General features: G+C 40.1%; 1 protein-coding gene across 1 annotated transcript in view; it reads left to right on the top strand.

Moving 5' to 3' along the window:
* CSMD1 (CUB and Sushi multiple domains 1) overlaps positions 1–23,407 on the top strand; it is a 1,845,645-nt gene that overhangs the window by 1,659,274 nt on the left and 162,964 nt on the right. Inside the window, exon 47 of the mRNA XM_067558441.1 lies at positions 21,796–21,984. Coding sequence (XP_067414542.1) covers positions 21,796–21,984 — 189 coding nt within the window. The remainder of the gene's footprint in view (positions 1–21,795; positions 21,985–23,407) is intronic.

The following is a 23,407-nucleotide window of genomic DNA, read 5'->3' as shown; positions in this document are numbered from 1 at the left end:
AGTTCTCTGAAAACGTCCATTCAATGTGCAGCAGCAGTCAAAAAAGGTAATGAAATATTGGGAATCATTAGGAAAGGGATAGATTAGAAGACAAAAAATATCATATTGCCTCTTCATAAATCTTGAATGCTGCATGCAGATCTGGTTGCTCCATCTCAAAAAAGATATATTGGAATTGGAAAACGTACAGAAAAGGGCAACAAAAATGATTAGAGGTATGGAAAAGCTTCCATATTAGGAGAGATGAATAAGACTGAGACTTTTGTGCATGGAAAAGAGATGACTGGGGGGATACACTAGAGGTCTATAAAATCATGACTGGTGTGGAGAAAGTAAATAAGGAAGTGTTATTTACTCCTTCTCATAACACTAAAACTAGGGGTCACCATATGAAATTAATAGGTTGCTGGTTTAAAACAAACAAATGGAAGTATTTCTTCACACAATGCATAGTCTACCTATGGAACTCCTTGCCAGAGGATGTTGTGAAGGCCAAGACTATAATGGGATTCAAAAAAGAACTAGATAAGTTCATGGAGGATAGGTCCATCAATGGCTATTAGCCAGGATAGGCAGGGATTGCTGTTTGCCAGAATGGCTGGGAATGATCTATGGGATGGATAACTTGATGATTACCTGTTCTATTCATTCCCTCTGGAGCACCTGGCATTGGCAACTGTCAGAAGAGAGGATACTGGGCTAGATGGACCATTGGTCTGACCCAGCATGGCCATTCTTATGTTTTGAGGAATGGTGAGACTCAGGAATCTTGGGCTCTGTCTCTTCCAGATTCTGGAAGGCAGTGTGCTCTGGTGGGCAGATTCTTCTGCTTGTTCCCCCCAGTCTTGATCCCCTCTGCCTCATCCTTTCCCACCTGTCCCTGTGCCAGTTCTGTCTCTTCTCCATCCCAGGTCATCATCCCACTCCCATTCTTCTCACCTAGCCAATCCCAGGCTCCACTTCTCAGGCTTCTCATCCCAGTCTGATTACCTAGACATGCCTAGTCTTCCTTTCTGAACTCAAGTCCCAGTGTCCCCCATCTCCCACTCTCTGTCCTCTTTCCTCATTCGCCTTGCCCACAAATTCCCAGTACCCTGTCCACAGTCTCTTCATTCAGATGTAATGCCTGCACTGGCCTCCAGTCACACACACCCCTGCCAATGGTACCCAGGCTCACAGGCTCCCTCCCCAGGCTCCTCATTCACACTCCCTCCCCACACTCTTTTCTGGTTCCTTTTCCCAGTCTCCTTGTCAAGCCAATACCTGTTCTGCCCAGGCAACTCAATGCCCCGCTTACCTCTTCTCTAGTCCCCAGACTCCAGTCTCAGTTCCTCCCCTGCCCCCATCGTTAGCTTAATCTACTCTCCCCACTCCACTCCATCCATCTCTTGTCCCTTCTGCATTTGAATCAAATAACTTCATCCTCCATGCTGCTGGACCCAGCAGAGGGTTACTGAAAGCATAGGAGAGACAGGCTCCTTGTTCTCAGTTCTGGTCTCTGGACTAGGCCCTGACACAGCCCTCAGCAGCCCCGAGCTACAGTTGCAGATAAAGATCTCCTGAGACCTGGGCTGGAGCATGTTCGGTGCAGATGGAATCATCAGATATTTTAGTTGTCTAGCAAGTCTCTACTGAGCGTGTTTGAACTGTAATTATTTGCAAAGGCTTATAGCTTGGCCAAATTTGGGTGGGTTTATCCAGGGACTGCAAAAGGCGACATTCTGATACATAGGTTACCCCTCTGCCAAATTTCCAATTGTGCTCCAAAGCATGAGAGTACTAGAGATTCTCAAGGAAAATGTTTCCAGAATGTTTAACTTAAGAAAAACAATATATTTTCCCCATGACTCATTCTCAGAAATAACTGGATTGTTTTGGTTGATTTTTTTTAAAGTCAGCCTGAGATAGACATCGGTAATACAAAAATGTCAGCCTGAACACAGAAAGTTCAGAAAAGTTGTAAGAAAATGGAAACAGAATCTTACAAAGGGAAGTGTCAGACAACCTCAATAATTGGAAGTGTTATTAACCCTCCTGTGAAGGGACATTCCCTCACCTTGATATGAAGGAAGCTAACAAGCTCCTCTGGCCTGCTCCAGTCTAACGACACACTGGCAAGGCTTACTCAGCTTGGAGGGAGAGAAGCTTAAAAGGGAGAATTTACCACAGGGAAGGGGTGGTGAACAGGAAGAAGGTTGCTCTACCTAGGGACTGCTGGGGAGAAAGTGAGCCCAACCATGGAAGAGACAGCCATGAGACACACTGTTCCTGTAGCCACCCTGACCAACTATAGACCAACATACCCCAAGAAGAGGAGTTGAAAGTAAACACCCAAAATGGACCATAAACTCTGTTAGATTAATCCCTTAAAGCTGATTCTCTAGGGGGACCCTCCACAAGGACTGTGAAAATGGGGTAAATGAAGGACAGTGGGCCCCAAGGTGGTTCATTGAGCCCATTCCCCCATCACAAATTGATGGAGAATGCAGGCATTGATATGCCTGATACAAGGGGTTTAAAAAAAAGAAACAAATCAGAAGCCTTAGTGGTGATAGAGCTCAGCTGCCCCACACAAAATGGAGGCAGAGTGGTGGTATAAGTGGGTAGTGGAGGTGCAGCAATGACAAGCTAACCAACAGCTGCAGTATTAGACCACCCAGCAGCAGATTCAGGCCACCCAACAGCAACAGCTGCTGAGAGAGCTGATGACTCAGCATCAAGATGTTCCAAAATGTTCCAGCAGCTCATACCAGCCCATACGCTGCAGGGAGTACCAGGAGATCACGCTTCCCCTGAAGGGGTCCCTCCGCCTACACCGGTGAAGCTCACCAAGATGGGACTGGAGGATGACCCTGAAGCCTTTTTAGTCACATTGAAGGGGGTGGCACTGGCAGACCAGTGGCTTCCAGAACAATGGACCCTAATCCTAGCCTCTTATCTGATGAGTCCAGCACAGGCCATGTACTGTCATCTGGATTTGGATTGGGAAAGGATTACAAATACAAACTAGGGAAGTCAGCAATCTCAGACTATCTGGATGTTTTGGATGAGATTTACCACCAATGGTTTAGGGCTGAAAGGGTAGTACAGGGTAGTACAGCGGTTGAAGCAACACTGCTGGAAATGACTCTCCCCAGAAGAACTCTCAGGGACCCAAGTGGCTGAGGCCATTGTAACGGCAATTTATAAAGAGATAGCCCATGGAAGACAGGGTATGGGTACTATGGCATTGCCCAGGGACGCTAGCAGAAGCAGTCAAATTAAAAGAAGATGAAGGGTCGCTAAAGGCAGAGTCACCCTAGATATCAGCAGAGTGAGGGCCCTGGGGGGGTGAGCTAGCCCATGGCAGACTCCCACAGGGAATCAGTCTCAAAGGGTCCCAGGTGGGCAGACCTGCCTTTAGGACTGAGGCGGGCCTAGTGGGAAATGAGGCTGAGCACAAGGGTCATGCCTCCCATGGAACTGTGTGGCAACCCAGATGACGGAGACTGGGCTCACGAATGAGATCTGAACAGCACCCCATTGTTGGGCCTCCTTGTACCTAAGCAGGAGGCAAGCAGTCCCAACCTCATAACATGCTATTGTTGTGGGCAGAGAGGGCATATATAGAAAGAGTGCCCACTGATGGACTGCAAGTATGCCCAGGGCTGACAGCCAGCATAAACCTGGGCCAAGAAAAAAAAATTCCCCTAAGTTGATGGTACCAATGACAGTGCACAGGAAGCAGGTTCAAGGACTCTTGGACTCTGGCTGCAGCCAGACAGTGGCCCAAGCCTCCATGGTGGGAAGTGATACCACTCTCAAGAACACAATTCACCTTCAATGTATCTATAGAGATGTTAATACCTACTCCAGCCTGCAGCTACAGCTGATGGTGGGAGCACCTACTGTGGTTATAACTGTAGCCTTAGCAGAAAAGTTGGCCTACCCTTTGGTTGTAGGCTGAGATAGGACTTTTTTGGCAGGTCATTAGTACCGAGTCCCAGGCTGCAAACGAGAACAGGGACCAAGTGGCGACACGAGCTCCCCAAAACTTGGTAAACCTCAGTGAATTTGATGACAACAGGGAAGGGATGTCCCGAGTAACACAGCCAGAGTCCCCAACATTGGAGAAAGAGGAAGGCCATCGAGACCTGGAAACCTTCTTATGGGGCAAGAATTGCAATGTAGAACAGAAGATCATATGAGTGACTGGCCTCTGTAGACGAAGAAGTGACAGGGCCTCAGGGAGGCAATCGATATCCACATTTTGAACTCAAGGAGAAGCATTTGTATTGAATTGAGAAGGATCATCAAATAGGTGTTATGTGGGATCAGCTGCTACTATCCCGCTGGTACCGCTGGGCCATATTGCAGCTGGTGCACGACATCTCCAGTGCAGGACACATGGAAGAGAAAAGATGTTGGCCTAGATATTGGCTCGATTCATTTGGTCAGGTATACACCATGAAGTAAGAGAATATTGTTCCTTCTGCCCAGATTGTCAACTAGCCAGCTGCAGAGGGATTCCCAAGGCACCCTTGGTCCCTCTGCCCTTGATTGAGACCCCCTTTGAAAGGATGGGGTGGATATGGTCAGACATCTAGAAAAGACTACAGCAGGGCATCAGTATATACTAGTGATTGTGGATTATGTAACTAGATATCTGGAGGCTGTTCCATTCCCTGAAAGAGACAGTCGAGAGCTCCAGAGCTCTTGAAGCTCTACTCACGCATAGGATTTCCCTGTGAAATATTGGTGGACAAAGAGATGACCTTCACTTCCCAACTGATGCAGGAATTATTTTCCCTTCTGAAGGTTAAGAGCCTGAAGACCTCGGTGTACTATCCACAGACCAAAAGCCTAGTATTTAAAAATTTAATAAGACCCTGAAGGGAATGTTGAAGCTCTTTGTGAGTGATATCCTTAAGCAGTGGGACTGGCTACTCCCTTTTGTCCTTTTTGCCATAAGGGAGGTCCTACAGACTTCCAGCAGGTTCTCCCCCATTTGAGTTGCTCTGTGGGCACCAACAATGGGACATCTTGGACCTGCTGTACGAAAGGTGGGAAGAGCAAAATGTGGTGACCTTAAATGTGACTCAGTAAGCCATGCTATTAAGGGAACTATTCAGAAATGTAGGGGTGTTTGCCAGAGAGAATTTGAAGAAGGCCTAGCACAACCAGGAATAGAATTATAATAAGGAAGCACGGCTATGAACTTTTCAGTCAGGTGACCATGTCCTCCTGTGCCCTCATTAGTAGGGCTGAGTCTAAATTAATGGCCCAATGGCAGGGTCCATCCGAAGTGGTCAGGCAGGTAGGGTCAATGGACTTTGAGATCAGACTACCTGGAAGAAGGAAGGAAACCAAGGTTTACCATGTGAACCTTCTCAAAACTTGAAGGGCACTGGAGGTCCTGCTGATAACCCCTATTATTCCAGCAGAACCCAAATTGGGGCCCTGGATGCCTAGTGGTGAATCTCCAGCAACAATAAAAGGGGGTAAAAGGATCTCCCCTGCAGAAAAGAAACAACTCCTCCAATTAATTGGGGACTTTGACCCAGTGTTCTCCAACTGCCTGGGGATGGCATGAGTAGTCCAGCATCACCTAGGGATTACCCCAGGCCAGATGGTCCAAGAGAACCTTAGACTCTTAGCATGAAGGATGTGGGAGATGATCCAAAAGGAAGTGTAAGCAATGCTGAAAATGTGGGTAATTATGGAATCCAAAGCTAATGGAGAAGTACCGTAGTCCTCGTCTTCAAACCAGACAGCACAGTTTGATTCTGCTTCGACTTTAGGAAGGTCAATACTATCACAAAATTTGATTCCAACCCAGTACGAAGAGTGGACAAGTTACTAGAAAGACTGGGACCAGCAAGGTTCCAAAACACAATCGACCTGACAAAAGGTTACTGGCAGATCCCTGTATCCCATTCCTCACAAAAGAAAATAGCTTTTTCCACCCCTTTTGGGCACTTCCAGTTTAAGACCATGCCTTTTGGCCTCTACAGAGCTGCCACTACCTTCCAATGCTTATGAATAAGATCCTCAACCCCCACCATCAAAAAGCTACAGCCTACATTGTCAACATTGTTGTTTACAGTCCCTCCTGGAAAGACCACTTAAAACATTTAAAGGAGGTGTTAAAAGCCATAAAGGAGACAGGCCTTACAGCCAACCAGCTGAAGTGTAAGGTGTCTGTGAGTGAAATGACCTAATTGGGGTACCACATAGGAGGTGGCCTGGTGAAGCCAGTGGTCGACAAGGTACAGACCTTCACAGTGTGTCCTGTCCCTCAGATGAAGTAGCAAGTCAGACATTTTCTTGGCCTGGCAGGATATTGCCGGAGATTTATCCCTGGCTTTGCCTTAATTGCAGCCCCACTTACAGACCTTATAAAAGGCAATAATCCTAAGAAGATCCATTGGGATGAGAAGTGAGAGGAAGCTTTCAGAAAATTGAAAACATGACTATACCAGGCACCTGTGCTCTTCAGTCCAGACTTCTCTTGCGAATTCATACTACACACAGATGCCTCAGATGTCGGGCTTGGCTTCATCCTCTCACAAGACTTCAAAGATGAAGAACACCCAGTCCTTTATTTAAGTAGAAAACTATTCCTGAAGGAAAAATCATACTCCATTATTGAAAAAGAGGCATTAGCTATTAAATGGGCCATAGACGCCCTCAGATATTGCGCTGTTGGGTATCCTCTGTTCCCTGATCATAAATCTATGCTAGATCTAGAACATTAGGGTTACGAACCCTCATATATTGAGATGGTACCTTGCACTACAAACTTGTAATTTCTGAGTGCAATACTGGGCTGGAAAGGACCACACTAATGCAGACTTTTTTCACGGGAAATCAAGGATGGTGACAACCCAGCCCCGAACAGTCTTCCTATCTTGAAGAATGGGGTATGTGAAGGGACATGCCCTCACCCTGGTATGAAGGAAGCTAACAAGCTCCTCTGGACCTGCTCCAGCCTAATGAGACACTCTACAAGGCTTGCTCGGACTGCAGGGAGAGGAGCTTAAAAGGGGAAATTTATCACAGGAAGGGGTGATGAACAGAAAGAAAGTTGCTCCGTCCATGGACTGCTGGAGACAGAGTGAGCCCAGCCATGGAGGAAACAGCTGTGAGACACACCGTTCCTGAAGCCACCCTGACCAATGGTAAAACAACATGCAAACAACACTCCCCTCTTGCAAAGGTCAGGGAGGAACAAGAGCTAAACCACAGCCTGTGTGCAAAATCCAGAAAGAGATTCCCCTCACCCCCAAAGACTTCCAGCTGACAGAGAAGAGGGGGTAAATGAAGGACAGTTGGACCTATGGGGGTTCAAGGAGTCCATCCTCCCCCACACTCTCCCCTATAGTGTGTGTGTGTGTGTGTGTGTATTGTTGGAAATTTAAGGTGGGAAACTGAGTCACAGATACACCTAATTTAGGCTTAATCAATGTTCACTTCTATTTATAAAATTTCAGACAAAATGAGTGTCACTTATAGTGTCTGAACATATATTTATTCCAGATAAATATAGTAAAATGGAATAGGTAGTGGCCCAAGTTATCAAATTCTGGGGTACAAGGAAGTTCTCCAGTATTTCATGATGGTTGTTGCTGTCTCTGGTCCTTCAGTTTCTGGTCTGGTATTTCACCAGTTTGGGTCTCACTCACCTGGCTTCTTATGCATTTCTACATTACATATTCATTAGTGTTTTTCTATTCAGTGTTAAACACTGAATTCTGCACAACCCATACAATACATAAGGAATATGGCTTTCCTACTTAGAATTGTTGACTGATATATTTTAAAATATCGTCTTTCTACACCAAAAAAGCTTGAGATGGATTCTGAGTATATTTGGTGCAGTTGGTAGATTGGGATACTTTTAGGACAACTTTGGATGTTGGATCATTTTTAGCCATTATTCATGTTGTAAGTTTATACGCAGTCATTCTCCATCAGTTATAACATCTCTATCAGAAAAAAAAACCTTCTCCATCTGGAATTGTACTCTTCTGTTGGATTTTCTCCTCCAGTAAAAAAGGGTTCATACATAGCTGCTTACTGATAAAGATTTGATCAGAAGCAGCTTTTCACCACCACAACTTCCTCCTCCCTCAGTTAGCCCTCTTCTACTTAAGTATGTGGGGAAAAAACACCGAGGAAATTAATACACACACCAAAAAAATTTGTTTGGTAGCAGTTAGGGTTGCTGCACAGACAACATACCTGACACAAACATAGAAAAGCAAAAAGAAGAAGAATAGTTAGGCTGTCTAATAATACATACCCTTTTCTTCATCAACCAGAAGCGCAAACACTTTAAGGTTGCAGTGCATAGTCCATGGTGCATGACAGTGCAATATTGTATGTGCCTATCAGTGGAGGAGTAGAGGGCATGTACTGGTAGGTGGTTTAATTTTTTATTTCCTTGATTTGGTGGGTTTGTATTAGGTATGTTATTTGTGTAACGTAGGTTATATGTGTAGAGGTAAACCGTAAAGTGGCAAAATTTGCAGTTGATACAAGTTAGTTAAGATAGTTAAGTTCAAAGCTGACTGGGAAGAGTTAAAAAGGGATCTCGCAAAACTGGGTGACAGCAACAGAATGGTAGATGAAATTAAATGTTGATAAATGCATAGTAATACACATTGGAAAACTTAATCCCATCCATACATTCAAAATGATGGAGTGTAAATTAGTGGTTACCACTCAAGAAAGAGATCTTGGAGTCAATGTGGATAGTTCTCTGAAAACATCCGCTTAGTGTGCAGCGGCAGACAAAAAAGCTAACAGGTAATTAGGAAAGGGATAGATAATAAGACAGTAAATATCAAATCAGTAAATTGCCACCATATAAATCCATGGTATGCCCATACTTCTGATCCCCCCCATCTAAAAAAAAAGATATACTAGAAATGGAAATGGTACAGAGAAGGGCAACAAAAATGATTAAGGGTATGGAACAGCTTTCATATGAGGAGAGATTAAAAAGACTATGGCTGTTCATCTTGGAGAAGAGACGACTAAGGGGGCATATGATAGAGGTCAATCATGAAAGATGTGGAGAAAGTGAATAAGGAAGTGTAATTTATCCCTTCTTAGAAAACAAGAACCAGAGAGCACACAATGCAATTAATAGGCTGTAGGTTTAAAACAAACAAACAAACAAAAATAGGAAGATCTTCTTCACATAATGCACAGTCAGCCTGTGGAACTCATTGCCAGGGGATGTTGTGGAGGCCAAAAGTATAACTGGGTTAAAATATTAAATGAGTTCATGGAGGATAGGTCCATCAATAGCTATTATCCAAGAAGGTCAGGGATGGAACCCCATGCTCTGGGTGTCCCTAAGCCTCTGACTGCCAGAAGCCTGTAGTGGATAACAGGGAATGGATGACTTGATAATTACCTTGTTCTGTTCATTCCCTCTGAAGCATCTGGCATTGGCCACTGTCAGAAGACAAGTACCAGGCTAGATGGACCATTGATCTAACTCAGTATGGCCATTATTAAGTTCATATGCAATTATTTCACAGCAAAGTTTTTTTTTGTTTTGCTTTGGGGTTGTTTTTTTGTTTTGTTTTTTTGTTTTTTATATTGATGCTCCTTTGACATCAATACACCATTCTTACACTAGCAGTGAAAGATGTCCAGGGCCCTGCAGGTCAGCATCCCAGTCGAGGCAAAATTGGTGACATGAAGTGTGCATGTATTCTAAGTAAAAATTACTTTATTTTCACATATATGCCAATCTTGAAATGAGATGGGCAAACAGCATGCAGGGCAATCCCTTCTTTCAGGAATCTCAGTTCAACAACAATGCCTAGTTTCCAGGGAGAACTCTTCCCCAAAAATTGACTTTAATCAGAGCCCAAGGCAGAGAACAAACTCTCCTTCTACTTCCTTAATCACAGAGTCATAGAAGATTAGGTTTGGTCATCTAGTGCAACCCTCTTCTTCACTTTGTGTTGCTTATATGGCTCTCAGTGGCTCTAATTGACCAGAGAATCTGGCCCCAGTGTTTTCACTACACCTAAGCATATAAATCAGTACACCAGGAAGTACATAATGAAAGCACCTACACATTTAAACAAACAGAGGTTGTTGTTAGAACATAATGAACTGTTCATACATGAATTTCATTAGCACTTCATCATGCTTTTTTCTTTTCTCTTTTTTAAATAATAATAAAGCCCCATGAATCAAAATTCCATGTTGACTTGCATTTTAATTGTGCTGTTTAGTCAGTGCTAGATTTGTTCTGAGATATTAAATGTTTTTGACAATAAGCAAGCAGTAATTGCACCCCAAATCCAGTGTTGTGTTTTGACTTTGCAGTAATAGGAGCAACTTAACTCTTCGTCATTTCAATAAAGTACCCATAAAACACGAGTCTGAAAAAGAATTGGAAGATTCTTAAAAAACTACAGCTGTGAAGCTTCTGATAATTGTTAGTTATCTGCAAAAGAGAGTCACTGGTTTCCTACAATTCTTTTAGATGTTGTGGGAGCTAGTGACTCTCTCTGGACCCAGCAATACTTGCTGTTTCTTTGTTGTCCTTTGAGCTGTTGTAGATGAATCTCACCAGCTCTGTAGTTGACAGCTTTCCCCTGCAGCATAGATGTGATTATTTTCTTGCTTTCCATATAGTCATGTTAAATGCAATGCAGGTATATTGGTTTTTAAAGTTATCCACAATTATTCATTACAGTTCTTAAAAGTTTTACTATTTTACTTATGGACTGTTATAAAATTTGTCAATAAAATATGTAAACATGATTATTGGTTTTATTTTTATGTAAAATATGTTGTAATCATTAAATGTGTGTGTAGGCACAATGATTCAAACACCCAAAATATTCTGTTGTAAATTGGACTTTTAACATGAGCCAAAAGTGGAAACATCTCTGGGGAGAGAGGTTTAGGCTATTCTTTCTTGGAGCTATTATGCATTTTTGAATTTGAGATTGCTACTGGAGAAATGTTCTGCTTAGATGTAGTGAAACTTCCAGTGACTTCAATACTTTCTTACTATACATGAGAGTTCCTCTTGGCAGTGGTATTAAGAAAAGGCCTTGAGGTGAGAAAGGGGGAAAAAATCAGTGAAAAAAGTATGTTACACTGTAATTAATTACATGTGCCAGGCCTACACTATTAGAATTCATATTATACAAATGTTCAAATTGAAATGATTATACATTAATGTGGATTATAAACTAAGACAGTAATGTGTTTTCTATTTTCTTTTTTCATGTTCAAAACATATTTGTATAGCACCATGAATGTAGATTCTGTTTGTGAGCAAAACAAAAACATCTTCCTTCGCTCTGTAGAGCTTGAAATCTAAATAAGAAAGATCAGACAAATACAAGACAAGATTCATATATTCATAAATGTTGAGGCCAGAAGGGACCATTGTGATCATCTAATATGACCTGTATTACATACAACTTCCCTGAATAGAAATTTCCTGTTTAAACAGGCCATATATTTTATACAAAAGTCCAATCTTGATATAAAAATTGCCAGAGAGCAAGAATCCCCCACAACCCTTGGTAAATTGTTGCAATGGTTAATTATCCTCACTTTTTAAAAATTGAACCTTATTTTAAGTCTGAATTTGTCTATGTTCAACTGCCAGTCAGGGGATCTTGTTGTGCTTTTGTCTGCTAGATTGAAGAGTCCATTATCAAATTTATGTTCCCTATGGAGGTACTCATAAACTGTGATCCTATCACCCCCTTTCTTAAAATAAATAGATTTAGCTGATGTTGATTGATCATCCCATTTTGTTTGATGGATGAGCTACAGTCACTTATTGTGGGTCCTGAGACGAAACCAAAGGCCAGTGTCAGACCTATAACCCCATCCACAAATGCCACAGGTGAAGACAATTATAGGTGAATGCACACTGCTTTTAGCTTTATGCCTCACACATCTCTCTTTGATTGCAGCAGTCCATGATTTCTTGAAATCTTTCAGTCTGAAGTGGCAGAACTGCTACCATCAGATCTTATCATGGGCTAAGAGCTTCCAGATATTCATGTTAATATTGCAAGATTGATGGTTGGCCTTGAGAGTGTCTTTGTTACATTTTCTTTGTCTGTCCCTAAAATGAGTTCTGATCTGTAATTCTCTGTAAAAGACAACCTTTAATATTCTATTGTCAGACATATGGATTGCGTTATTGCACCATCTCAGCTATGCTATCGCTATAAAAGCTTCAATGCCTGTGACGTTGCAGCACTCAATAATGTCGGTGTTTGGAAAGAAATCCTGTCATTTAATTCCCATTATCCACAGTAGACATCATAGATGGAATAGGTCCAAATGTTTTATGTGTCATTGATAAGTAGTCCATGTATCAAAACCATAAAGGAGTGTGGTGATGATGGTATAGTAAACATCAATTTTTGTTTGCAGTCTGACACCATGTTCATTCCAGAGATGATGATGACGTTTTCCAAAGCATTGCTGGCTCCACCAATGTACTTTGTAATATCATCAAATCATTTAATCTTTTGAAATGACACAGCTTAGGTAGCAACATTTTTCAATGACCTTGAGTGGTACCTCATCATAGGATACAGCTGAAGAAGTTGCAGTACTTCCCAGATGAGACTGAACCATGACTTCTCCCTTCTTTAGGCTGATAATTAAGCAAAAACATTTTGCTGCATGTGCAAAAAGCAGTAAGTGAATATCCTTGAGGATATGGGCCAATGAAGCACAATCATCAACAGTCATTCACAAATAGTTGTTTTCAAAAATTTTGTCTTTGCATGCAGGCCATGTGGATTCAAGACACCTACATCTACCTGGTACTGCATGTAAATGCCATAATCAATGTCTCTAAATGCATCTATTAAAGCAGCTGTGAACATGATACTAAATAATAATGGTACAAGAATGCAATCTTGTTTTACTGTACTGATATCAACAAAGGGAGCTGAGAAGCAGCCTTGGTCAAGGACACAAACTGCACTCCTGCATGAAAAGATTTAATAATGTTGACAAATTTTCAAAGCAATCAAACTTGTGGAGGACCGTCCACAAGCCATCTCAGTTTACAGAGTCAAAGGCCTTAGTAAGATCAACAAAAACTACAGCTAAATCTTGATTCCGCTCATGACATTTCTCCTGAATTTGTCAAAGTGCAAATATTATATCTGAATTACTATGCACAGGACAGAATCCACATTGGCTTTCAGGCAGTATATTCTCTGCAAATTGATCACTTAGCCTGTTTAACTTGACTTGCTTGAGTATCTTTCCTGAAGTAGCAAGGAGCAAGAACCCACAATGTTTATTGCCTTTCCTTTAAGTTCCTGTGGCCCAGCCTGCTTTTCCCAAAACTTTAAGTAGAGGCCCGTGAGCTTCCTGATCAGTTCATGGCCCTCATATTTAAAGATCTCGTGCAGCAATACAGTCTGGACCCACTGCTTTGCTGTTTGACATTTGCCTGACAACTTTCCATAATTCAAATATGTTCAGTGGAATTGGAGTTGGTCTTGAACTGGAAATTGTCAGGATCATCAAACACTGATGCTGATGTGGTTAGGCACTTCAGAACCTTATTTAAGTGTTCAACCCATGTTTTCAGAATTTGTGCATGATTGGTCAGCAATAGCGACTCATCTAATAGGATTACATATTACCTGTAATAGATTACAGGTTGTATATGGTCTTCAGCTCCTCAGAAAACAATATGGAGTCTTTTTTGGTCTGCCACTGATTAAAGCTGTTCAGCTTTCATTTTCCATCAGCTGTCCTTCATTGATTGAGCTATAAATTATGTTAAGCTAAATAGAGGGCAGCTGTTCAGAAAAGAGATAACATGAGGGTTACTGATTTTGAGAAGAAAGGATTATTGTCAGAGGTGGATTTAAAGAAGGATGTTGAAGGAAGTGATGTTTGGCAGATAAGGAGGGGAGGGGGGAATTTGAAGTGTGGTGCCTAGCATGATAAAGATCTGAGGTGGAATCCTGGCTCCACTGAAGTCAGTTTGGAAACTTCCATTGATGTCAATGGGGACAAGATTTCACCTCTGAAGCAGAGACTGGAGAAAGAGAATGAAAAGAGGATTAAGCCAGAATGATTGAGTAGAGCATACGGCGGGGGACAAATCAAAGCAGATAGGTAGCCACAGGCACAATTATAAAGGGTTTCATAACTGAGTATGTGGACTTCAAATGTGATGATTAAACAAAAATAAGACATTGGAGAGATTTAAAGAAGAAGAGTTTATTTTTGACAAATATGGAGGATATGTAATTTCCTTTCTTCACAAATAAGCTGTTTGCTTCATTAAACATATTTTGTTTTCCATTCTGGAAAAGAACATTCCTTATTATTATTCCTAGACCAACTAGACTACTAATTTCAGTCAATTTAAATCAATATTTTGCCAGTAAGAATTTATATAGTATTTTAGTATAATAATTTAAATTTTATCGATCCATTTTTTTGGTTTCTCTGTTCCTTTCCTTTTGTGAGTCTGAATGAGAAATATTATTTCCTAAGAAGATTATTATTATTATTATTATTTATTGCTGAAGAATTTACATTGTGATCCCCTTTTTGAGTTGTTCAACATGACCTGGAACTTTCAGTTATCAGTCTGCAATTTTTGAGGTCTGCATGCTTTTTGAAGATTAATTTTATTTGGAATCTTTGAGTAAGAATGGTTCATCCACTTGGGAATAAGAGGAAAACAAAAGAAATACACTTTTTCTGTTATGAAACAAAAATGTATAATGTTTTTTAACGACTTCAGCGCTAACATAATTAGGGGTGTAAATCTGAATTTTGGCAATGAAACCACCCATGCTGAGGGTGACTGTTTTTGAGTGATCCTGTGAAAAATTGGTTTAGCTTTGATTGCATTTTTGACTTTTGAAAACTGTTTTAAGTACAGCCTTAATATTTTCTTTTTATATATGTTTGTGTTTATTGGGTTTTTTCTCTCTCTTGTTGTAATATTTTCCTTCTCCTTTTGGGCTTGATCATCCACCACTGAAGTCAATGCATTTTTGCCATTGGATGTAGTATTAGCCCCTTAGTCATCTCATTTAGCACCTTGGTGTTTAACAAAACAGACAAACTTTTTTGCAGTAGGATTTTAGCAGTTTGTTTTATTTTTTCTTGTTTCCAGTACAGTTCTGTATAATAGACTTATCTATAATTAGTCCATTATTTTTTTTGGTATGCATTCTTTGTATGCCCCACTCATTACGAGTGCTGACACCCTCATGGTTACAAGGCAGCAGCTATACAAATGGGTGAAAGGGAATCCTCCTTCTCTCTGATACTGCATTATAATTTTCTCATTTGGATGCAACACCTTACATAATATATAGCCTCAGCAAATTATTAATAAAGCCTTATTTCCATTTACTTTGTATTAAGGCGTATAAGTAGAGTTTATTTGGCTGATTCTGGGATAAACACATGTAATTGTTCCAGAACACCTGGAGACAGCTGTTGTGGAACATGAAAAGGTACCTTTTGTTAATTTTTTTCTTTGACCATTCACTTCCATCTCTTTTAAAAGGTATCTCTGTAGATGGGGGTTTTAGTACATATAAAATCATTTACAGCTCTAGGGTAGTAAATTCAGCATTCCAAAGGAATGCTACTTTTGGAGAGTATCTCTAACATTTTCAGACAACAGAAAACTGCTTATTATAATTTTAGTGCAGAATTTAAGCATGTGTAATGGAGATTCATCTTTGTAGTATCAGTATGCACCCAGGGAAAACACATGAAAGAACTAAATCAGTGAGCCATCAGAGTAACTTTTAAAAATTCTTCCTCTTCTTTATTTATTCCTTGTAATTTTAATTTGTGTTTGGCTGGTGTTATTAGCTACTAATTTCCATCCATGGGTATGTTCTTTCATTTCATTATAGAGCTCTTTTTTTTTCTTTTTTTTTTTGAGAACCAAGAAGTTCATTAACATTTCTAAACAAACAGATATATACCTGAAAAATGTCCTCCTTAAAGGGAATGCTTCTGTGTCTAAGATAAAAGTAGAAGTGACTATTGTTAGTTCATTAAAAAACACAAACCACATTTTTATCTTAACTCTACGAGTAAAATCATTTATCTATCTTCTGTGAGTTAAAATAGACTTTTTGTGATAAATTCCCCTCAGAAAAAAAGCATGTCATTTATATCTATCTGATTATTAAAGCTGCCTTTCCTGATGTCTCTTTAATAAATGGTTCACTTCCCTTCCCAATCCCCCACCCACATCATTCTCTCTGCTTTTGGTTTTGATGTACCACTTCAGTGTACACTACACCACTCCAGATCTAGTGAGATCTGTTGTCAGGTGTTATTCTCCCAGTGTGTATGCTGTCCCAGCTCTGCTCAGGTAACCAAGACACCATTCCACAATTGAATTATTCAGTAAGACTACAGATCCTTTCAGCAACTAAGGCACCCGGCCGGTTTATTGTCAAATGAGAACAGCAGAAAGCGCCCTATATGTTCTACAAGTATACTTAATATTGTGTGCCCCGGACAATGGTACTGGCTCAACAAACGGCAGGACTTTCCGTCCCTCACTCAGCCAGACAAAGATGCTTACTCTGAGGCCCTCTTTTATACATTGATACAAACAAGTTTTGTATTGCTCCTCTGATGTGTGTAGTTGCCACCCCCTGACATGGCAAGGTACCACCCTTTGACGTGATATGATACCACCATTACCTTGTATTGGATGATTCGGTCAAAACATTTCTATTCCACATATTAAAAAGACATTTTCTATCCATTTTAATGTCATTTGGAGAGGTCAGTAAGTCCTCGTTATCTCTGGGGTACTAGGATATCTTGGTACTTTTCTGGAATGTGCTTGTGCTTAGCACTTCTTTGGAATGTGTGTTTGTTATACCAGCTCTTGCTAATTACGGTGAGCCTGCCAGCATTCACAGCATGACTTTTGCTAACTTTGCTTTATAACAGACTTGACCATTCCTTTAGCTCAGGCCTCATATCTGGCCTGTTATACTAGGCCTCATGTTTCAGGCTCTTACTTTCTACTACAAGATCTATTTTTACATTCTGAAATTGTTTATTAGCTGACTGAATGTGAGTGAATAGATTTTGTGTATTCGGGGAACAGCTGAATTCAACTTTTTAATTTATAGCACACCTGCATACAGTGCACAAGAGTGCTTGATAATCAAACAGCAAATTCAGAGGAAGCTAGAGGAAAGGAATGAGAGAAGGAAATAAGTGGAGCAGAGGAGAGGCATAAAGAAGAAGGTATCAAATAGGAGGAGAAGAAGAAAGCAAAGAGAATACATGTACAAATATTTTTCTATATCTTTACTAAGTTTTCCACTAACACACTAAAGTGGATTGGCGAGTCACAGCCAAGTTAAGGTGAGGAAATAAACATTAAGTCCAGAAAATATTGGATCTACATGAGCCACATGGCATATTGTGTCGTCAAATCAAAAGGTCAGGAAAATATAAGTATGATAGGATGTCAGGTTCTAAGACCCTGCATCAAGTTGCCAAGGATATTCTGTTGATTCATCTGGTCAGAATTTTGGGTGTGGTCTGAGCACAAAATGCTTAATTTGTGGAAACATATGAATCAAACCTTTTATAAAGCTAGACACTCTAGGCTGGGAAGAAAAATCAAATGACTGTTCAGAGGCAGATGATATTCTGATATAGCAGCCAGGTAGATTCTTACAAAGTTAACTGAAAATCCAACACATTTTAAAGTTAATAAGTAGTTCAAAATAATTGATACAGAAGAGCCAAAGAGTTGAACATGATTCTGAATATACCACAGAAAGAAGTGTTTCCACATTCCTTGATATATCGTTCTAGTAGAGACCTTTCTGCTTCTAATCTAAACCTCTTGTATAACTGCCAAGCAGGATTTGTTCAGAGGACTCGGCCTACCAGCTTCCATGCTTTTAAGTGTAGAGACTCTGGGTACAGATGAAGCACCAGGCGTTGGCTCAGGGAAATGATGTCCAGTATGTTCAAAAAGGTGGATTGATTGATAGAGGTCGCAGGTCAGAAATGGTATGCCCAGACTGGAACTATTATCCCATTGGCCTTGTCTTGGTGAATCTTTTTCACAACTTTGGAGATTAATGGAATGAGATGTGTGCCAAAGGGAGGAGAGAAGGTGTAAAGTTCTTCTGTGACTGGTCCATGACCTTTACCATGGCGTCAAACATGCAACCTATGGCCTGATGAGAAGTCACTGTCACAGTAGATAGTGGCGGACCCTATCTTTTCCCTGAAAAATGAGGAACTTTCTGTTATTGATATGAGGATGGTGGAGGCCACTCTCTACCAAATGAATGGGGTCTGGTTTACTTCATCTTCTCAGGTGGCCTGTACAGACCCAGAGCTCATAACATTGCCCTAGAATCTTTCAGAGAGTGCAGTGCCTCAACTGTTTTAGAGTTAAAATATCATTTCCCCCAAAAGGCAGGTTTTCAATAGTGACCTGGACCTGTTTAGAAATTTCTAATGACTCTAACCAGAATGTTCTTCTCATAGTGACCATACTGCCCATTGATCTGGCTGTAGTGTCAAAGGCACCAAATGAGGTCTGTAAAGCCATCTGTACCATCATTTGGCTTTATGAAGCCACTGTTATCAGTTCATCTCTGATCTCCTGAGGAAATTCTGAGACAGTTGCAGAACTTTGTGCCATTGCCTAAAATCATTCTTAGTCATTAAGACTCAATAATTGACTATATAAATCTGCAAACTAGTAGAAGAGTAACCTTTCCTCTCCTAGAGATCCATCTTCTTGGGCTCCTTATCCCTGGTTCTGTTATGATCAAAGATCCAGGTACTGGGTTGTCAAGAAGTACTCGAATCAAACCTCACCAAGGGTGGGCACTTGGTATCTGTGATTTACCCTCTTAGATGTGGCCAATATAGAAAGCTTTTGTACAATTTCTAGGGGGAATTCCAAGGTGTCCACCATTCTTTCAAGGAGGTTCTGAAAAGCCCAGAAATAATCTTTAGTGGATGTATTGGAAAGAGCCACAGCCTTGTTGGGTGATGATGATGATGTTCCTCCTACTCCTCCACAAGGTTTTTCTTCCTCTTTGCTAAGGAGGTTCTTGTTCTCCAGATTGTAGTAATTCCCAGTGGAAAGATTGGAGTCCTCTAGCAGGATTCTTAGGAGGAGTCAATCTTACTGTGGACCCACATTCCACATCCAAATTTCTTTGGGGGTTCCATAGGACTTTGCTCTTGATCGCATTCTCTTTTCTCTCTACAGCCCATCCATGTGTAATGTCAACTGCAAGTATAAATGAAACTATTATCTCTATGCTGATGACGTACAAATCTACAATTCTGCTCCATGCCTATCTCCATCTGCCCAAACTAAAATCCTGGACTGTCTCTCTGGCATCTCCTTGTCCATGTTTAGCCATCAACTCAATCTCAATGTGATTAAAGCAGAGCTCATAATATTCCCCCAAGCCCTATCTCAACACACACTTTTCACAATCACTGTGTACAATACCATCATCCTGCCTATCACTCAAGCCCATAGCCTGGGTATCATCTTTAACTTGGACCTCTATCTAGGTCCTCAAATCCTATTATGTCTAAATCTTAATTCTTTCTGCATATTATTTCTAAGGTCTTGCCTTTCTTATCCATTCACACTCTAAAACTCTTGCCCAGATTCTCATCACATCTTGATTACTATAATATTATTTTCTCTGGCCTTGGCAAGGGACACTTGTCCCATTACTATCCATTCAGAATCCTGTTGCAAAAAATAATTCTCCAGCCCATTGCTTTGACCATGTCACCCCTCTTTTGGAATCCCTCCACTGTCTCCCCCTTCTCTATCACATCAAATATAAGATATTTTCTTCATTTTCAAGGCTCTTCCTGACCCATCTGCATCTCACCTATAATCTCACATTCAGTATTGAAATGTAGACTACCACCACAAACTGGCCCAGGATGACAGCCTCTATCACCTCTATCGCTTGTTATTTTTTTTAAACAAGTACCATCAAGCTTTCTCCCAGGCTGTCACTCACACTTGAGAGGAACTCATAAACATCTACAAAGCTAATTCATTATCCTTCTTCAAATCTCTTCTGCTAGGGGGCCTACAAAAACCTTGATAATGGCTAGGCTGCTGAAGTTATTGAAACCACTGTCTATCATGCTGACCAGTAGTTCTCATTGCTTCTTTTTATTCTTCTAAGTATTTGTATCCACCTGTTGTCTCTTGTCTTATGCTTTGGAGTAGGGACGGTCTTTTTCTGTCTTTTTGCAACACCTAGCAGTATGTTAATAATAATAATAATTATTATTAATAATAATAATGAGTAAAAAAGAGACAAGGAAAACTCCATTTGGGATCTGTTATTGTCTGTTTACTTTTGATAGCCATCTATTTATTTTATATATTTTTTCTGTGCTGTATGCCCTTCATTAATTTGTCTTTGTTTTTTTCACCTTTTTCATATCCTTTAATTTATATCAGCATTCAAGGATTCTTTCAGACAGCTCCCTGGTAGGTTTGGTAATCATTCTGGAGGCATGTCTGTAAATATAACACACACAATTGTAAAAATGCATATAATATATTATGAAATATTGGGGAAAAAATCAGAACACAGCTGCCAGCAGATGTGAAGAGGTCACTCCTGACAGGGAGACAAAGATTAAAGACAAACTTTGACCCACAGGAGACTAGCTGAATCAAAGACAACATTCAGATCATAACAAACTATGGACTTGTCTATATGGGGAAAAAGCCTGTAGAAGTTGGTACAGAGTAGCTGGTGCGCACTAACTATTCTGCCCTAACTCCCTGTGTGGACACACTTACTACGCACTAAAAGCATCTTTGTGTGCATTAGCTTAACGAACTTTGGAAATGTACTAAGCTAAACTACCTGAGGTGTGCCGGTAAGAGAGTCCACATGGGGAGTTAGAATGGAGCAGCTAGTGTGCTTAAAATGCACACCTTAGCTTAGTGTGCACTGACTTCCTTGTGTAGATACGCACTTAAAGACATTTAAGACCAATGTAACACTTAGTCATCTATGAGAGATGATAAATGTCAATGCATACAATATGAATCTCATGTGATGCTTTAAAATTAAAAGTTAAAAGAACTGGAAGGGGAACTATGTACACTTGACTGACTAAAACGACTCTTTAATTCAAGGTAATTTATTTGTGGAAATTACACTTTATTTTCTTTAATAAAATTGCATGCCAGCAAGTTGCTAGACTTACCAATTTATATCTGTTGACCAATGGGCATGCTAGGGCAGCAACAATTTGACCTGACTTGAATCTTGCATTCCAGAAAAGAAATGAAGAATTGATTCTTCAGAACTCAATTTGAAGGGATGAGCCAAATTTTCAAATATAGGAGTTTTACTAGAACACATGTGGGTGGTCACCTCAGTCCTTGGACACATATGTTCTATTTGATTGTAAACTCCTTGGAGTGAGGATTGTCTTGAGATCATTGTTTTGTATATTATTCTCATTATTAGCTTGTTTTATAAACCTGAGTGCTGAGTTGGGATCCAGTCCTGCTCCCCTATCTGTTAATGGAAGTTTCACCATTGACTGCACTGAGTGAAGGATCACCACCTTTAATGCATCAGTACAGTATGATTTAAAGGCAATCAAATTTGATAATTGTTACTGAAGTCTTCTTTTATATAGTATGTATATAGTTATATTTTATGTACCAAAAAATAGTAAAGGTGTGAGAAGGCAAACAGTGAATTTATTTTATTTATTTATTTCTAGCACAATGCCCAGCAAATGAAATCCGTACAGAATCATCTGGAGTGATCCTCAGTCCGGGTTACCCAGGCAACTACCCCAATTCTCAGACCTGCTCTTGGAGTATTAAAGTTGAACCAAGCTATAACATCTCTATTTTTGTAGAAATGTTTCAGAGTGAAAAGCAGTTTGATGAACTGGAGATATTTGATGGTAAGAGTTATTTAACTATCATCTGAATGCAAACAATGAATATAAATATGAGACACCATTTCCAGAAAGTTGGTGCCATCAGACAACGGTGCGTTTGGAACCTCCAAATGACTGTTCTTCTTCTAATCTAAAGTTTGGTATCCAGGGTTACTTTTCAATGAAAGTATTTTTTTAAAAAGCAGCTGATTAATTTTGTTAGGCCTGTCCTGTGAGAGTCATTTTTTTAAAAATGGAATCTTGAGTGGAAAGTTTAAATCTCTTTAAAGAATTTTGATAAATGAATGACTGCTTTTATTGTGAACCTCGGTTTTGAAAAAAAGGGCTCCATTGGTCTCCCGTAAATTACACCACATATTATCGACATCTGAGTTTAGATAATAGTTGAGGAGCTGTTTTACTATTCCTGGGCCAAATCCTGTGCTGAGAAATCACATGCAACTCTTGCAAATCATATATGGGCATCTGAGTGCAGAATTTAGCACTTTGCCTTTGGAATGTTGCCGTTCCTGGTGAGACAATTCTCTTGAATAGAAATATCATATATTTATATTCATAGAATTATTTAGGGTCCAAGTGCTCTCTAGTCAGATATCCAGTCCATTCCTTTCATATCATAGCAGAATGTGTGTCACAACTAATCTTATATATATATCCAGTAAAGATGATTTCACCGCCTCTTTATTACCTTATTCTATTGACTAACTGTTCTCATAACATTTTCCTCTCATACCTAAACTATTTTTTCCTGCTGCAGTTTAAGCTCATTACTACTTATTGTGTTCTTGTTGACTAATGAGAGCAATTGGTCCAAGACCACGTTATAACATACTTTTACGTGTTTGGAGACAGTTATGTCCACCCTTATTAAGCAATAAGTCTGTATGGTACAACTGATAAATGCATACTCTGGGCATATTCTCATCATGTTACCAGGACACTCAAAAGGATATTAATCATTATCAATTGATTTGAAGTGTCTTGCTGTACATATAAATTGGACATTCTTTTTCCTTTATCAATTGATCTTTTAATAACTACAGTTATTTTTAAAAATGTTCATTAGCAGTCTAATGATTTATTATAAAAACAAATGTTTGCAATTTTTTTTAAATTGCCAGTTCTGTCTTTATAAACTTTCTCTGCCTGGAGGGGACAAGAAGTAATTAATGGGGGAGAGCTATTAAGATTCTCCCTGTCTCCTCACTACTCAGCACACATCTTCCAGATTAGAGAATAGCCACAGCTTTCCCTGGAATTGCCATAGTGACTTGATCAATGTGTTTGTTTTCTTTCAAAAAAATACTAGTTAGACTGCTTAATGCTCCTGATTAATTCTTTCTTATTTACTTATGCATTAATTTTTAATTGAATCCAAGTATTAATACTAAATATAGGGGAAGAGTTAATACAGTTACCAACTACA

The sequence above is a fragment of the Emydura macquarii genome, unplaced genomic scaffold, assembly GCF_026122565.2.
Source record: "Emydura macquarii macquarii isolate MOO-44397 ecotype Brisbane River unplaced genomic scaffold, CSIRO-AGI_Emac_v2 contig_2063, whole genome shotgun sequence".
NCBI classification, from domain to species: Eukaryota; Metazoa; Chordata; order Testudines; family Chelidae; genus Emydura; species Emydura macquarii.
Note: the sequence above shows the minus strand (reverse complement) of the source record. Positions and strands in the feature narration are given on the sequence as shown.